At 37.0% G+C, this 18,343-nt stretch overlaps 1 protein-coding gene across 1 annotated transcript in view; it reads left to right on the top strand.

Annotated features, from left to right (window-relative positions):
- LOC139731616 (long-chain-fatty-acid--CoA ligase 1-like) overlaps positions 1–18,343 on the top strand; it is a 42,032-nt gene that overhangs the window by 9,249 nt on the left and 14,440 nt on the right. The window contains exons 4-10 of the mRNA XM_071642506.1: positions 361–425; positions 4,414–4,515; positions 5,094–5,193; positions 13,902–14,080; positions 14,935–14,967; positions 16,166–16,217; positions 17,153–17,226. Coding sequence (XP_071498607.1) covers positions 361–425; positions 4,414–4,515; positions 5,094–5,193; positions 13,902–14,080; positions 14,935–14,967; positions 16,166–16,217; positions 17,153–17,226 — 605 coding nt within the window. The remainder of the gene's footprint in view (positions 1–360; positions 426–4,413; positions 4,516–5,093; positions 5,194–13,901; positions 14,081–14,934; positions 14,968–16,165; positions 16,218–17,152; positions 17,227–18,343) is intronic.

Genomic DNA, 18,343 nt, shown 5'->3' with positions numbered 1-18,343 from the left:
TGGCACAATTTAGGTGTATTCCAAATACTGTTGACATATTCTGAGCTGTGAAATTTTAGTATTATGTATATAATGAAGAGCCGGATTCTGAAGTCAGACTGTAGGAGTGAAACAAAAAATATTGCAATTTGCTCAATAATGTTTAAAGTGCAAAGTAAGTTGCGCGTGTGCTCTCAACTAGTCTCAATCATACCCAATTTGAATAAAGTCGTGGGAATATGGATGTCATGACGACCCCCTCTCTCACCTGCAGTGTATATTTTATTTATATATATATATACACACACAATATGTTGTGCACTGTTGAATGCAAGTGGGAGGTCTTGTGAAATTGATAATTTAATCAATGTTTTATTACAGGCAATGCAGACTGCCTAGGATCATGTATGCAGAGTGGTACAGTGGAGTACCTCAGCTTCAATCAGGTGAGTCACGCCCGTATGATATCTAAATAGATTAGCGACCATCACCTGTGCAAGAATGGATCAGGAGCACTCAGTTTGGGCTATTGTGCAGAAACTGTGTGAACGTGTCTGTCTGTCTGTCTGTCTGTCTGTCTGTCTGTCGTACTGTATCTGTGACTGCATTTGCCTGTGTGATTGTGTTTGTTTGTTTGTGTGTGTGTGCATGAAGACCATCCTGTATGTGCATGCATGAATTAGAGCTTTTATACAGAGAGAGATATAGCAAGGTAGAGATTCTCTGAACTATACATACAAGGCAGAGATGACTATCAGGCAGGATCTGGGATGAGACAGGGTGATGATTAAAAGGTTTAAGAAGCTGCACTGAAAGAAAGAATAAAAATAAGGTAATTTCATTATGAAACTGAAATCTTTTTCAGAAAACAATGAAACAGATATGTGGGAGTTGTCATCAAAATGGTTTATATGGAGCTCAAGATAGCTTTCATGGTCTTGCAGCTTCAATGTCACTCATATCACATCACATGTTTTTGATTTCCACACCAAAACAACATTGAGATATTACTGGAAAGAGCTTTTACTTGTAGATATATGTGAGGTCATAATATTTATGAGCAAATATTCTGTGTGGACTTGGTCAAGGATATAATTCCATTTCAAGAAATGGTTCGAATATATGAAATTTCAGTGTCAAGGAATAATTTCATGCAATCACAGCATCAAATACAGGCTATCCCTGACCAGTACTGACCCTGACATGTGAAGTTTACTATTTGCTTCATTCAATAATCTCGAGATGTAAAGAGCTATTTCACCTGTATATTTTTTGTGTATTCAAAAATAGAAATGCACTTTGAATCTGTGGGCCCTCTCATAAACATTAAATATCTTATCAATTAATAGTTCACTAATGTATCAGATAGTAGGTCTGTTCACCTCCTCCCCTCAGAACTCAAATTCATCTTGACATTAGACAAGCTCTTTGTTAACACTGAACAGTCCATGTATAATTTTGATAACGTATCTCAATATTCTATCATAGTTGATTTCCTCCTTTGTGCCAACAGCCAGTCTTGATGATGGGAGTATACCTTCTTTTCAGAATTTGATGGATTCATAATACTGTATATGCCATATATTTAGCGAGTCTAAATTTACGAGAATTAGGACTTCCCAAGAATTCACCGAGATTTGCAAAATTATAAATGCACGTGAAAGTTCTGGCTTTCACTATACAATATGCATTAAATGCCAGTGGCAATTTTATGAAAATTTCATGCAGCGAGAAAGGCCATCAACTCCAACTCACGAAATTTTCATGCTGTGAATACATTGTGTTTGACTGTGTTTTACTTAGCTGAGAATGTGTCATACCTACACAGATACGTAAAGGTATAACCTTGTTCAGATAATCACACAGTGAAATTAAATATCACATGGTGTATCTCTCTATGACTGGACATCAGTAAAAACTTTACGCTATTTCACATTGTGAGATAAAAACAGGAAATTCCTCTCTGCACTAGATAGGAAATGCCTCTTCTCTCTCTGTGATATTACAGAATGAGACATTCACCATTTTGTCAGTTCAGTGATCCTGCAACAGTGTGCACTCCAGAAAAAGGAAGCCACTATTCACACTGACTGCAGACTCACATTCATTAGTATTATAGGGTTGCAAGTTGTCATGAAAATCAGATAGTTTTTTCGATGAAAGGTACATCAGGTAATAATTGCTCACAGTGAATCTCCACATTTTTTCCTGTTATTTTGATTAGCAAGAGAACCAACACTCCTTTACAAATGTCATTAGAACTTAATTGACTGTTGGACCAAAGTATGATTTTATCTTCTGTATTGTGTGCCATATTCTATGAATGTAAAATAAGAAAATCCTACACATTTTGCTGTCTAGTACCATACCATTCATTCTCATTCTGCATAGTGTGTGGTCTTACCTTTTCATATTTCACAAGTTCTATATGTCAATGACAGACCTCCCTTCCAATAATAATGATAATAATGAATAAATAAATAAGTAAAAATAAACGGGACACAATGTAGAGATTGTGGAGAATGTGATATTCTGCAAAGATTTGTCAGTGGGTGAAATGTTGGTGTTATTGATATTTTGTGTATTTTTATAGGTTTTGTGTGTATTGCTTCCAAAGACTCTAGATTCTCCAGGCTCTCTAATGCTCTCCTCTTGGGTGGCTACATTCTTACCCGTCTTCCAGGACAATGGAAATTATATCCTGCCATGCAATTAAAACTATTTTCTGCTACCTGTACATTGTATATCGGTGAATATAGACCGAGATAACAAATTCAAGATCTCTGTGAATCTCCAAATATAATTCCTAGGGGTAAATAATAACACCTTCTTTTTTTTTCATTGTTTTTCAAATGCTGATGTGTTGCTTTAAATTCACTGATTTCAATCAGAGCAGTGATGTAATTTTCCTCAGTGTGATCCAGTGCTTTATAACATGGCAATTGCAGCTAACCCTGCCGCAGCATGATTGATTGTCAAAGACAGTGTTCACAAGGTCACTGGTTTGGATTGTTCCAAAGAGGACATCCTTGTATTGAGGAAATGATCTGTCAATGCCATGTTAATTTGGAGCATTTTGTTCAGTTCATATGATCTGCAAGTTATATAGAAATACATGTACAGTATATGTACATGCAAAGAGTATGCAGTCAAGCCTGTTGTAGTGGCCACCTGCCTGCAGCAGCCACATGCTTCATGCACTTCCTTTGTAGTAGGTCATACTGTATTTCACTGTGAAGAGGAGTCACTGACTAACCATCTGTTGGTGTACACTGCTTTTTGCTAGAATTTCTGCAATGCACCATTAAACAGCCTATTAAGCACATCAAATATTTAACATAATGCAAAAGAGGTCAAGAACAATACACTAGGTCATTGTTATAAGATATATATATATATATATATATATATATATATATATATATATATACATATATATCTAGTTGGCACCTTAGGGAGACACATTGGGGGGAAGTGTCTTCATTAGGGAGACAACTGGTCATTAAGGAGACAATTTTCGTGTCTCCATTGCGTAAACTGCCATTGAACATGTATATAACAAATTTGCATATAAAACAAATGGAAATGTCTTCCAAATGACCCATCTAGGAGTATATATATATATATATATATATATATATATACACAAGATATTGCTTTTGATGCATTCATTTGTTTCTGAGATCTGCACAATTATTGTATGACAATGAGTAACATCTAGCATGGCTATTCACATTCATTTGTGTGTGTCCATGGGAGATGTGTCCGTGAAAAAGCTTTGCAAAGTCGTAAGGTTCAAATTGGCTACCAGTTTGTCTATAGTGATCATTTGTCTATAAAGTCCATCTCTGTTTCACTCATGACTGCTATGATGCAGTTATGAGTGTATCATTATCTTTACTTATGATGCACAGAGTGAGTCAATTATTATCAATTATGAGGTCTTTGGCAATCTCCTAATCTGCCACATATGGCAACAAAAAGTCATCTTGTTGTGACCTGTCAGCCTCACTACCCAAGCATATCAACATGTTTTGTGTGTTGATCACTCCCTCTTGACGATCTCCTTACTCTGTTCGAGAGAAGTGAAAGCGGGTTCTTTTACATGCATAAGGTGAGACTCTCCCACACGTGGGACTGACAGCTTGAAGTCTCCTCCGAAAGATCTTGAAGAGTCTTGCCAAGGGCACTACTGCAGGCTGGGTCTCGAACCTTGTGCATGCATAAAAACTCGCAGTCTTATCATCTGCGAGGTCTTAAACCATAAGCTACGATGGCTAATTCTAGACCCTGTAAAATATTCCTTAGTTACCTCAGGTAATCTGTTTATTATCAGATATATTTCATAAGTCATTAAATGTTGATATGAATGAATACAAATTTGACAGTAATGTTTCATTCCATGATTCTGCATATCCTCTTCCAACTATGCAGGTTGAAATTGCTGCAAAGGAAATAGGATCAGGGCTCATACACCTGGGACTGAAACCCAAATCAGATTCACTGCTTGGCATCTATGCACAGAACAGACTTGAGGTAATGACAAGTAGTTTGAGATTTATGTGCTTGTTTGTATGGTTTGTTTGTTTCTTTCTTAGGGGGAGGGACAAACGATGAGCTTGGATGCCCGCAGTTCCTAAAGCTCATTGGGAAGGATTGTGGTACTAATGTAATTTTTATTTCATAGAGGCATTAGTGTAGATGAAATATTTTCAAGAGAGAATGGAGATTTTTACAGCTGAGATTTTTGATCATACAAATCAAGCCCAGGTGTTATCCATCATGATTGTACCATAGTTGAAAGTGTTACCTGACATCTTTTTTTTATGTTTAACATTTCAGTTGAAAGTCACAGAGCCCCAGAGCATACTGTTGGGAGTACATATCAATCACCATACAAAGAGAAATTGAACCCACCAACAATAAGTCATGCAAAGCCTATAAATTGATAATGAGAATAACAGAGTATCCACATATAGTAAATATGGGTGCATGATACAAGAAGAACGTGTGAATTTATCACTGTTGGAGGTAGCATATAATCTTGCCTGGCTTTTTTGGTTCTTACTAATATCTATGAAAGTGAACCAACTGAGAACTGTTTTCTGTTTCAGTGGGGTTTGACTGATGTGGCGTGTGTCACCTACACCATCACTAATGTCCCTCTCTATGACACCCTTGGGCCAGATGTCTGCTCATTTGTCATCAATGAAGGTGAATATCCAGATCAAATTTCTTTTGCAGTCCCTGTAGCTTGTATACCAGTATATGTTAACACTAACCCCCTGTTCAGACGCAAGCCAATTTATACCAAGACTCGATAAAGAAACAACATATAAAGAATCATTGTATAGCCAACAGACCGTTCAGCCGTGGTTCAGACGCTAATCTCAACTATTTTGGAATACGTTGTATAGATGTGCAGTTTCTCACTGCGCCTGTTATGGTCATGACGTGACCTCTAGCGAGAGGAATAGGGTCACCTTTCGTGGAAGCTCACGTTAAGCCCCGCCCAGTTATACCGTTCTATGGTCACCATATGTTCAGATGCACAGTGGACACGAGGGAATGCTCATTTGTTATCGAGTTCTAGTTCAAAGCGATGCTCTGACCGTCGTTTCATTATACGCGTTTCTCTATATGTCGTTTCATTATACGTTGTTTTGTTAGTCAGCGTTCAGACGTATAAATTCATCGTATAGCTATGCTGTTTTGGTATAGCTATACCCTTTTAGTATAAATTTTTTGCTTCAGAACACCCTTGATAACATAGTGCTCAGAAAGGCTCAGAATTCATCTTCCACCATTTGGAATTTATTTGCAATGTATCGAAAGGTTCTACCAGGAAACTTGTCTGGCTGGTGCAATTTGCTAGGATGATGAGTTGTTTGGAAGTATTTTGAGATCAAAAGCATAAAATAGGCGTTTTCACATCAGCCCGATGTTTCGAAATAGCGCGCTATTTTCTGACTTGAGAAATTATCCCGATAGCGAAATAGCGCGCTATTTGATAATGTGAACACAAATTAGCGCGCTAATTGTATCGCTCTGATCGAGAAAATTTCTCGAGTCCAACTCGGGAAATTTCTGAAATAGCGGGATAGTAGTGCGCTATTTGATAATGTGAAAACGACTCAAGAAATTAGCGCGATGCATCCCATCATGCCTAGCGTGTGTGACTCGATAGATTGAGGCAAACTGCACACAAATCATGAGGAATTTTTGAGAGGGCACACACATTACTGATGCTGTTTGCACATACTCAGCTGTCGAATTAGCTCGAAAAAAATTCGGGCTAATTTTTATCGGGCTGATGTGAAAACGCCTATTGATTTTGATCATAGTGCACAGCTTTTATTCCTGAAACACCCTCCCAGTACAGAAGTGTATGGGTAGAATGTTATTAGTATGTGATGATTTAATCATGCCCTAGCAGTGGTATTCAATGGCATGCTGGATTGCAGCTAACGAGTTGCATGTGATTCAATTTACTCTTCGGTGCAATGGATCCTGCTATGGCCTGATCATGTAATCAATGTAATTGAATATAAAACATCACACAGCAACCACTATCAGGTATGCTCGTAGATTGCAATATCTTATTTATGTACAGGTGTACCATTTTTGGAAATTCAAGTTGTATGTCACACTTTTACCATCACCCAACTGAAATTGTGTTATCACAGCATAATTTCACACATATTTTATGCATTCTGCATGTGTCCATTTACAGCAAAAATTGACAGTTTCTAAGGTCATATGGCTACTATGTTTACCTTTATAATGTTTAAAGCTGAACAGTAGATACATGTACTGTACATCATATTAACCCTTTGCGCAACTGAAGATTCTGTACATAATGGCCTTTGGTTCCCTGGAAGGTACAGCAATATTGCCGACAACTTTGATGTAAAGTTGCTCATTGCATGTTCATTGTTTTTCTATTAAGCTGTTTATTTAAAGAATGGTGTGTCACAGAAGTAATTCTGACATACTTTTGGTAACCTTTGACCTCTTTCAAATTGCATGAGTATATTCTATGTGAAAAAAACCCCAAAAGTATAAAAATATTTTTTTTCAAAAAAAGGTCAGTTTCGGGAGTTTCAGGGAGTAATTTGACTGTTGGTTGCGGGCATTTTAGTGACTAATAGGTTGAAGTGTATGTATCTGTCAGAGAGCTCTTTTAACTGTGTGTTTTAAGCCACTGAAAGTGTCTGTCCCTGTTACATGATAGCATGTTGCATAAAATCATTGCATGAGGAAATTTAGAACGTAGTAGGCAGAATGGCAATTCTCATGGTATGACCACCGGCTTAGAATATTTTTATTAAAAGAGTCTCTCATAATCACATTACAATCAATTTCTTACAAAAACACTTTAAGAGAGCCAAGGCTGAAAAAAAAAGAAAAAAAAACAGCTGAAAACTGCATCCATACTCTGTTAGAAATTAGACAGCAAGCGCTTTTCCAAATCTAAATTGCCTTGGTCTACTCTAATATCAAAGCGAGAGATAGAGTGGATTAATGGACAGGGACTTTAGGTAGAATAGATGAGTTGAGATGGCCTGTGACTATAGAAAAAAAGGCGACAGAAATTTCATTATGATGTAACGTATGTTCCCCCCCCCCCAAAAAAAAAAAGAATTAAAAAAAAAAAATAAATAAATAAAAGAAATTACAATGGTACTCTCTGCAACGATAGCTTTGAAAATAGTAAGTCAATCTAAATATCATTTCAGGGTATGAAACTATAACTCATTGCCCACATCTTACAGAAAACCCCATTTGATTTGCTTCAGTGGTCAAAGAGAAATGAGGAATTTTGTAGAGCATGTCAGAAATCTCTTCCCTCCAAATTCTGTCTATTGTGCTCACACATTAATTTGCATTTCCAAGAGCATCCAAGTGCTTAACTTGGGCTGTGTTTATCAACTCCTTTTCTCGGCAGAAACAGGTTATCCAAACAGCTTTCAAGGAATTTTTACGAGTTGATAAACGCAAAGCTGTTTTGAAAGCCCTTTAGGAAAGCCTTTTACGAAAAGGTGCGTTTATCAACTCTCCTTTCTCGGTAGAAACAGGTTATCCAAACAGCTTTCAAGGAATTTTCACAAGTTGATAAACGCAAAGCTGTTTTGAAAGCCCTTTAGGAAAGCCTTTTCGAAAGCCCGAAATTTGTGACAATCCAAACAGGTTTCCTAAACAGGTTATCAGAAACCTGTTTGTAAAAGCCTTTCGAAGTTGATAAACGCAAAGCTGTTTTGAAAGCCCTTTAGGTTGCCCTACTGCGGTTACGCAACCATGCGTTTCCAGTTTCTGAAAAGACGCGTGCCACGTAAAGTGCACACGAGTACGTGTACACAGGTGTATACATACAACTGTGCGTAATGCACGCATATGCTTGGAACAAGGAGGTGTTTCTCTCACCAACAAGGTTTGAGAAATAGAGTAACAACAGTCTCATTCCCTTTGATCCCATGTCTCATGCCGCCACTCAGAAATATTTGAAGTATGTGCTAAATTGGAGCTGCCTCATAGATAGGAAGACAATTGCAAAGGAAGATATGTCTTTATGATGGTAATTGCTTTTCGCCGTCCCGTCTTAGAAAACAAGCGGCACATTTATAGTACAGGCAGTCAGGGCTTTGGAAAGGGCTCTCGAAAGGGCTATGGAAAGGGCTATGGAAAGGGCTATCGAAAGTTGATAAATGCAGCCGACGAAAACAAGCGGCACATTAATAGTACAGGGAGTAGACAGGGCTTTCGAAAGAGCTATGGAAAGGGCTTTCGAAAGGGCTATGGAAAGGGCTATCGAAAGGGCTATCGAAAGGGCTTTCGAAAGTCGTTTAAACTGGGGAAAGTTGATAAACACAGCCTTGGAAGAATCAGACTCATGGCATGCTTTACAACAGTCCACATTTCTCTGTGACCGCTTAACCAAATTGAATGGGTTTTTATGCAAAATAGAGCACAGATAGCATTTAGCATTTAGACGGTTTAATCATATTTGATGTTATCAATGCGAAAAGTTGATTGTAATTTTTTTTGGGACATACTGTAGAGAAATGATGACGCAAAAATTGTCTCTTTTGATGGTTGCTGTGAAATATCACTTGAGTAGATCATCAGTTTACCTCATTGACCCCAAGCCAGTGTATGTTTTATCTGATTTTGCTTTAAATGCCTGATAAGTTTCTGTGCAGGATATAATTTCGTTGAGTTGATTGAGGATCATTTATTAATATTATGAAAGGTGTAATGTACACTGTAATCAATGCCCAGACTTGTTTGCCATACTTGCTTACAAATACCCAAACACATGTAGGCACATTCTCATGCCTCGATGACGTAAAACAATAAAACAATGAACCCCATGTATTGTATTCTAATTCCATGTGCCCTGTTCCAGTCATCACTCTCGCAGTGGCAAAACAACATTGTTTCCAATAACAATGGAAATACTGTGAAAGCATGTGGAGAGTAGGGGAAATGAGTCCTTGGAGTCAGAAAGTCTGTCGATATTCTTACACATCACTAGACTGACAATTTTGTTTTGTTTTTTGTTTTTTGTTTTTTGTTTACTTTCATCGTCCATGATGCATACAGAATTCTTCAACTGTAGGAAATAATTGAGAAAACACAGGTGTACATTCAAATACATAGCCATGTTTCATCGTATACTATACATGTTTCTTGTGACAGTGCCATGTAACGACAATGCTAAATATTTTTTTTTTTTAACTTGGATTTCTCTTCTGTATGTTTAAATGCATTTTAGAAATACATATTTTGATGATGAATAAACATCAATGAACTACAGTATTCATGGTTTAATTGCTTGACAGTGTCGGTTATAGCAGATTTTACACAGTTAATTAGAATGCCAGATTAGGAAGTGAACAATTCTACTACATTTATGGTATACAAAGTGTTCTTTCAGATCCTGCTTTGTTGACAGGGGTACCTCATTAACTGATGATCCATTAGGGCTGTCTACTGTAATCACATATCACTGAATTAATTAGACTGGGGTTTGTTCTGTACTGGATATTTTTATTCTAAAGGGCAATCTTTTGCAAATTTATAATCACTATGGCATGCCCTAGATGTATTTCACACCCTGTGATAGTTTGTAGTGTGTAGATTCTAATTTTTATTGATTTTTCACAAACCATATCTTCAGGTATGTGCTCACCATTTTGTTAAGTATAGGTGTTGAAAAATATCTAAATCTGACCATCTTTTTTTTATGTATGTATGGATTGTATTAACTGTATGTCCATACAGTAAGGGTGAATAGATTAGCACTAAATCTGAGTGCCGTTTTTATCCTTCCTCGATACTTTGATAACAAATCAACAAACTGGTTGTTGGGGGTGTTTCATATCTATGATCCATAGAATAATGCTGGTTGTGATATTTAAGTACCGGTATTGAAAACAGGGTGCAAACTCTGTTTTAACTCCCAAGAGATAAGATATTAAAATCCTTTTGCAGACTTGACTTGTTGCCAAAGAAATTAGTACTGTGAACAGATGATAAGAGTTCTTTACCTTTGAGTGATTTTCAAAGCCTACATGTTGTAGAGTTGATATTCAAGGTCATTTTTATAAGGTTATCAATTTTCCACAAGCCAGTGACCTATGTACTTCTTGAGACCAGAATCAAGATTGTAACTCAGACAATCCAACTAACTAAAGGATCAGATTTTTCTATGGCAAGAGGGATATCATGGATAAACCATAAATTATGATAACATGGCATCAATTACATATAAGTCTTAAATTAAAGTGCTTTAGCTATACATTAAAAAAAAAAGTCTACAGAAGTGACAAGTGGTTTGAATGATGAAGTGAAATCAAAGAGGAAAATGGAACACTTACAAGCCAAATTGATTGATGAAAAATCTGTTTAAATACATTCTGAAAGTCAGTACTGTCAGCTGTCATTTTGCCAATGTGGCTGCTGAACTGAATTTGATTGTAGCATTAAAGTTGTGTTGTTTGTGTAGAATTCAAATTCACTTTGAGTTTAATGAAACTATGATCCAGCTTCCTTGACCTTGCAAGTAAAATTCTATTCTTAAACCTTGTGGTATTTTCAGCCAGAAATGGTTCATTTGAAGGTGGGAGCAATTGGTATAATTAGTATGAAATCATATTTGATAGTCCAGTAACATTGTATGTCTGAGAGGCATTCGTTTCATATGATTTGCTTTTATCTGTATGCTTCTATTCTACCTGGCTTTGGCTATGCAGTGAAGATATGAATTTGGCAAATGTCTGAATACATCTAATATAATTGCATATTATTGATGCATTATTGTAAATGATGAGTGCAGAAATGGGACAGGCTGTGCTAGCATGTTTTCTACTCTGCAATGAGAGGCTCAATATGACTGGTACCCTGCACTGCTCTTTGTTACCAACCAACTGTAACTGAATCTTGAGACCACATGACTGACAGTCCAACTTCCATTTGTAATGTAAATGTGTTTTCTAACTCTCATCATTTTCATCTTAAACTCTCAGGCTTTTTTTTGTCTCTTTCTCTCTATCCGTTTACATCTTGACAGAGATGTATGTTTGTGTTTATGTATTGTCATGTGCAGTGGCATATCTAGGGGGGGGGGCAAGGGGGGCATGTGCCCCGGGCGCCACTCCTTGGGGCGCAAAAAAAAAGAAGAAGAAAGAAAAAAGGAAGAAAAAAGAAAAAGAAAAAAGAAGAAGTAGAAGAAGAAGAAGAAACAACTCACCGGAAGGGGGGGGGGGGGGGGGGGGGGGAGGAAGAATGGTGTGTGTGTGTGTGTGGGGGGGGGGGGGGGCAGAAAACCAAATCAAAAAAAGATAAAAACAAAACATAATGATGACTCGGATAAAATGACAATGTTTATTGTGTTCACACAAGAATTCCATGTTATGTAAGCTGAAATACAACAATTTTCGGCTCGCTCGCTGTGCCCGCTCTCTAAATTTTATATAGAAGAAGAAGGTGAGAACAAAATGTGATGATGGCGCGGACAAAATGACAATGTCTATTGTGTTCACACATGTCATTTTATGTTTAGCAGGCAAAATGTTTCACGGAGCAGCGGCTGCAATTTCTTTCATTCTGAAGCGATCGCCAATTGGATCAAAAGAAGGCCCCAACGGTTTCGAAAATACGGGGGGGCCAAAAAAATCAAACAAGATAAGAACAAAACGTAATGATGACGTGGAAATATACAAATTTCGGCTCAATCGCTCGTACTAATTTAGAGTATTTCTTCAAGTCCTCAGTTTGTTGGTAAAAATTGTTATCTATAAGGCCGTCACTATATCTTGATTAGAATTGTAAGATTTGATAAGCAAAAAATGACAAGAGTTCCATGTTTTGTAAGCTGAAATACAAAAATTTTCGGCTCGCTCACTGCGCTTGCTCGCCAAAATTTATCAAAACAAAAAGGAGATAAGAACAAAACGTCATGATGACGTGGTAATATACAAATTTCGGCTCACTCGCGTGTACATGGGGGACATTTCATGAAGCAATTTGTCAGATATCTCGTCTGACAAACTTTTAAAAGCTACTGAAATCCTTGCTTCTGATTGGCTGAAATCAAATTTTGTCCGACAAGTTGTCGGACAAAATGCTTCATGAAATGCCCCCCTGATTTAGAATATTTTTTTTAAGTACTCAGTTTCTTGGTATAGATAAATGTCATTTTATGTTTAGCAGGCAAAATGTTTCACGGAGCAGCGGCTGCAATTTCTTTCATTCTGAAGCGATCGCCAATTGGATCAAAAGAAGGCCCCAACGGTTTCGAAAATACGGGGGAGGGGGGGCCAAAAAAATCAAACAAGATAAGAACAAAACGTAATGATGACGTGGAAATATACAAATTTCGGCTCAATCGCTCGTACTAATTTAGAGTATTTCTTCAAGTCCTCAGTTTGTTGGTAAAAATTGTTATCTATAAGGCCATCACTATCTTGATTAGAATTGTAAGATTTGATAAGCAAAAAATGACAAGAATTCCATGTTTTGTCAGCTGAAATACAAAAATTTTTGGCTCGCTCGCTGCGCTCGCTCGCCAAAATTTATCAAAATTCATTACATTTAAATCACTTTCAAAAGACCCCTTTTAAGGGCTTGAAAAGCATATCATGTGGACTTTGCTTAAAGTCCCTACCGGGATCGGGTTGGGGTTGAACACTAGTCTTTTTCAGAAATTAGGGACGCAATTTTCGCGCTTGCCCTGGGCTCCGTTTTCCCTAGATACGCCACTGGTCATGTGCCCAGAAGAACGACGTGAACGCACACGATTCAAGGAAGATGTGCCCGGAAGAAAGAAGAGAACACGCGTGAGGCATGTATTACACTAGTGGGCCTTGTGTGCGTTCGCATTGTTCTCCCGGGCACACCTTCCTTGAATCACGTGCGTATGTGTCCTTCTTCTGGACACACGATGGTATGTCTGTATGTGTGGATGGATATGTATCTATCCCAATGATACTGTCCTCTTTCTCAAGGGTCACATCTTTTGACTTCTATTCCTTGTCATGCCCATTTAGACGCAAGACTATTTTTTTCCCCCTCAAGTCTTTATTGATCAAATCAACAAATCAATCATACAGAATCAAAATATTTGACTATGAATGTGATATTTGTGTGGTGCAAATACGCTAGAATAAATGTTACTGACTCTGGAACTGGTTACCGTACGAGTTCTGTGGCATCGCTTGTTTAGTGTCACATTGTATCGTGTCCTTCAATCACATAGTGTACAATCAAATGTACATGTATGGTATCTTTGAATACACAACCAGTAAATGTCCAATGACATTACGATGAACATCATTTTCTCTCATTTCGTCTCATTTCGTGTCGAGTCTATTATCATCTAACCCTCTCTATCTCTTTCTTCCCCCCTTCCCTCTTCCCAGGAAAAATCACCATGGTGGCATGTGACACGGCAAAGAGAATCAAGGCCATCCTGGAGAAGGCCTCAGAGAGCCCCTCCCTCAAGGTCATCATCGTCATGCTTCCCAACGAGGTCACCGAAGAGGTGAAGCAACTCGCCAGGGAGTCCAACGTCCAGCTGTGCACCATCCAGGAACTCAGAGTACGTGAGGTTTTTCTTTGAGATACAATCTCCGTGTTCGCATCACGTACAGTTAAACTTTAACCAGCCATAATCACTCAAGGGACACAAATAGGCAAGCCCAGAATACGAGGCAATTGACTAGACAGCATTGGTAGTTGATTTTATTGATATATGGCATATTATCACTGTTTAGCAGCCATAACACTGACTTTCTTCTTATGAGAAATATGTGAGAAGGAAAAATAATTATCATTTTCGTGTATGTGATGTTTACATGTTATTTTATGATAAAGAAGTGTATAATTATGATGAATGAATAATTACGCGTGTAGATATGCTGATGGAAAGAACAAATCAGCATTCAATATCAAGCAATAAGGTTCCACGTGTACTAAAGTGAATACTGGCCAGGGAAGACAAATTAAATGGCTTCTGGTCATACTTTAGTGGCTAGTAATGATGATAACCACAGTGACTACTGACAGGCATTACCTTATTAGGTATTTGACATTTACCACAATATGTCCTTCTGTTTGAAATATTTAACCATTTTTTGACAAATCCAGATGACTTTACCAATTCTTTAGCATGTGTGAACAGCTCATGAAAAATCTTATTTCAATGATACTTTCTCAAAAACAGATTTTATCACTAATTAGGCATAAAGTTTGCAGCCTCAGAATACATGTAGCCATCTTGGTTGGGCTAGTTGATGTTCACAAAAATCTCAAGTATACACTCATATTGCCAAACCAAGATAGGTGAACATAGTGGAAGACAGTCAGAATGAAATGAGAAGAGAAAAGGTTGATATAAACAAAGAGACTACATTTTTCATAACAGTTGTATATTCTGTTTGCTTCCATCTCCAGGAACTAGGAAAGAAACATATGCAAGAACCATCGGTAGGTATTCATCGTGTTTTGTTTTGTATTCGTGTTTTTATTTTTGTTTTGTTTTTTATTGATAGCAAGTGACTGTAACTACAACTGACTTTAGTCTTGAACAATATAGATATTCATATGAATATTAGGTATATTCTATTTATATTCTAATTCATACCCTTCTCTGTCTCAAGTGTGTAAAATGATACGCAACATTGAGAGATATCTCAACCTATTCTATTCCTGCTTTGATGAAAGTCTTTAAAGGACAAGTTCACCTTCATAAACATAAGAATTGAGAAAATGCAACAATATTAGTAGAACACATCAGTGAAAGTTTGAGGAAAATTGGACAATCGATGCAAAAGTTATGAATTTTTTAAATTTTTGTGTTGGAACCGCTGGATGAGGAGACTACTACAGCTTGTGAGTCATACAATGTTGTATGCGTACAACAGTATAAAGAAAATATAAAAGAAAATTCAACATATTTTCACTTTTGTCGCATAATAAAAGAGCAATTGACTTGCCTCTTTCTAAAGGCAGGGGGAATAATATTACCCATAACATTTATCGGTAACGAGTCAGGGGAATGTGTACTTTTTTCAAAAGATGGAATTTTGTGAAATTCTCTTTATATTTTCCTTATATTGTTGTACGCATGTGACATCTAAGTTATTCATACACTGCAGTAGTCTTCTCATCCAGCGGGTACTGCACAAAAACTTCAAAAATTCATAACTTTTGAACGGATTGTCTGATTTTCCTCAAACTTTCAATGATGTGTTCTACTGATATTGCTACATTCTCTCAATCCTTATGTTTATGAAGGTGAACTTGTCCTTTAAATTCTTCTGGAGCGCTGCCCTGTGTGTGTATATAAAGCTTAAAATCTTCTCACGTAGTTATTGACTTTGTAGGAGCTTATAAATTTATAAACATAGTAAAGTGCATTCTGAAAACTAAACTTACAAGAACAGGTTCTGAAATATAAACAATAGACAATGTTTATTTTTCAGTGTTGTCTTATTTTCCCATGTTTGACTGGTAATTGTGGAAAATTGCATCTGGCAAAAAATTGCCTCGCACGAGAGATAGGCAATAAAATGAAATGCAAAGGTGGAATGTGGCATCCTTTTCTCTGGAAAAGAGAAAATACTTGTCTTGGAAACATTACCTTTAAGATGATGCCAATATTTCATGTTGCTTTGCTGTCTAGCCACCATCTCCTGATGATCTGTACACTGTATGCTACACTAGTGGGACAACAGGTAAGGAGTATTCTTTAAAGCCAAGTATTTGCTTCACTAGACACAATTATTGATGCGACAAGAAATAAAAGAAAGAAGTAAAGCCATGGAGAATTTCTTCTTTATTCATTGTGTCACTCTCTACCCACTAGGCAGAAGCTGATAGATTCAGTTCCCGTACTGATCACTCTGGCCCTACCTATGGTGGGTCAATTACAGAAAAAAAGAAAGAAAAGTATTTATGACTGGGAGGAGTATTCAACTACAGTGTATCACTTCTCATCCATTATATATGTCGCAGGATTGTAAGTGTGCAGTGTTATTGCATAAATTGATATTATCAAAATGAAGAACAATCTGCACAATCTTCATACAAAACTGAGACAAGTTTTCTTGTGTATAATTATTTTCTGTCCATATTTCTCTCTTTATATGTTTCATTGAATTTTATTATTATTAGCGAGTTTCACTATTGTAAATATGATAACATACCACTCTCAATAAGAATATGCAGAAGGAAGGAAATCATCTGATTCCTGTGTATTCTGTTACAGAACTTAATTATGTTGATATGATGAAAATAAACGGGGTTAGTGCCCCTCAAAGGTTACTTAACAAAATAATTTTATTACACAGGGTACTACAAGTTCATATGTGCTCTTTGAAATGAGATGGGGCAAAACAAAATGGTACCTGGGAGGCCACTGAACTAAAGTGATATTTAAGGTCTGCCCTTTCATTATTATTCAAAATTCTATCTGGTGTCCAACAATTATAATATTGCCTTTCTCAAACAGGATTTTTGATAAATGACTTGTGATAAACAAAGGTAAGCATAGAACCTATTTGGAGGAGAGATTTTTCTCTATTTTCTCCATAGCAGGTTTGCATCCCTTGTATGAGATCATTTATTTAGGACAATTTCTTTGCCTTTAAAAATGAATTTAAAAATACAGGTAATCCGAAGGGGGCAATGCTGACGCATGGAAACATCATTGCTGCTGGAGCGGGACTTGAAAAGGCCTGCTATGTGAGTTAACTCTATGGTTTTGCTTGTTTTCATACATCTATCCATCTATTTGCAATCAGAACTGTACTGTAATGAATGCTACCTGTGGTGCTGTTGTGCCATTGACATTGACAATGTTCATTCAGATTGTGATAGCACAAATGGCTGAAAGATGGCAGATGTTTGAATATTCTGCCCATATTTGTCAATGAGAAAATTTCCACTTTAATGAAATATGCAGAATAAGTAGCCAAAACCCCATAGACTTATGCCTGTCTTTCATCAGCATATACTAGGAAGAATGCTCAAGGAAAGTTCAGACAAATAAAAGCTGGAAAACCAATGTTAACCCTAAAAAGACTGGGCTATTTTGGTAGCTCGAAAGACTGGGGGGGGGGCCTAAAGGGCCCCCCCTTAAGATCTCGGCCGTGGATCGCGCGATCGCTACGGAAATTTGCACAATGGTAGTGTGCGATGTAATCTACAAGATCGTATATTTAAATTTTCCAAAATAGTCTTCTTTTATTTTATTTTGATTAATTATGCTAATTTATGCGAGAAATCAGACTTTTTTATCTAAATCAGTAAATAAAGCTCCAAAAGTGCTCATTTTTGGTCTAGATATTCTTTGTAGCATTCTTAGCAAATGTACTTGAAAAAAAATTCGGTTTCAAAGTTAATTTCTTATTTATTTTATTGTTTTATGAAATTCTTATATATTTCTTTGTTTTTTCGACCTTTTATTTTTGTTGTTTTTTTCAGCAAAATTTGTGGCAGACCCTCTTTGAAGCATAATACTACTAAAACAAATTGATTTTAGCCATTGAGAGTAAAAATAAGCATATTTATATGAACCATGTGATAAAACTCAATTTGTATTGACTTTGTACACAAAATCACATTTTTGAGCCATTTTCGGTCTCACGTGCATGTACAAAAAGTTATGTAACTTCAGAACCGTACCCCAGGGCGTCACAAATTTGGTGTCAAAATGTGCGGGAAACTTGAAAGAAAAAAGTCATAGAGCATCGCGGCGAGAGCATTGCGTGTTGCTGAGTAATCGCGCGAAATGTCGAGGGGGGGGGGGCCTTTTAGGCCCCCCAGTCTTTTTAGGGTTAAAGTTTTGTTTTTTTGTGTT

The sequence above is a fragment of the Diadema antillarum genome, unplaced genomic scaffold (assembly GCF_040938485.1).
Source record: "Diadema antillarum isolate AM-2024a unplaced genomic scaffold, OU_Dant_1.0 seq00000382_RagTag, whole genome shotgun sequence".
Taxonomy (NCBI): Eukaryota; Metazoa; Echinodermata; class Echinoidea; order Diadematoida; family Diadematidae; genus Diadema; species Diadema antillarum.
Note: the sequence above shows the minus strand (reverse complement) of the source record. Positions and strands in the feature narration are given on the sequence as shown.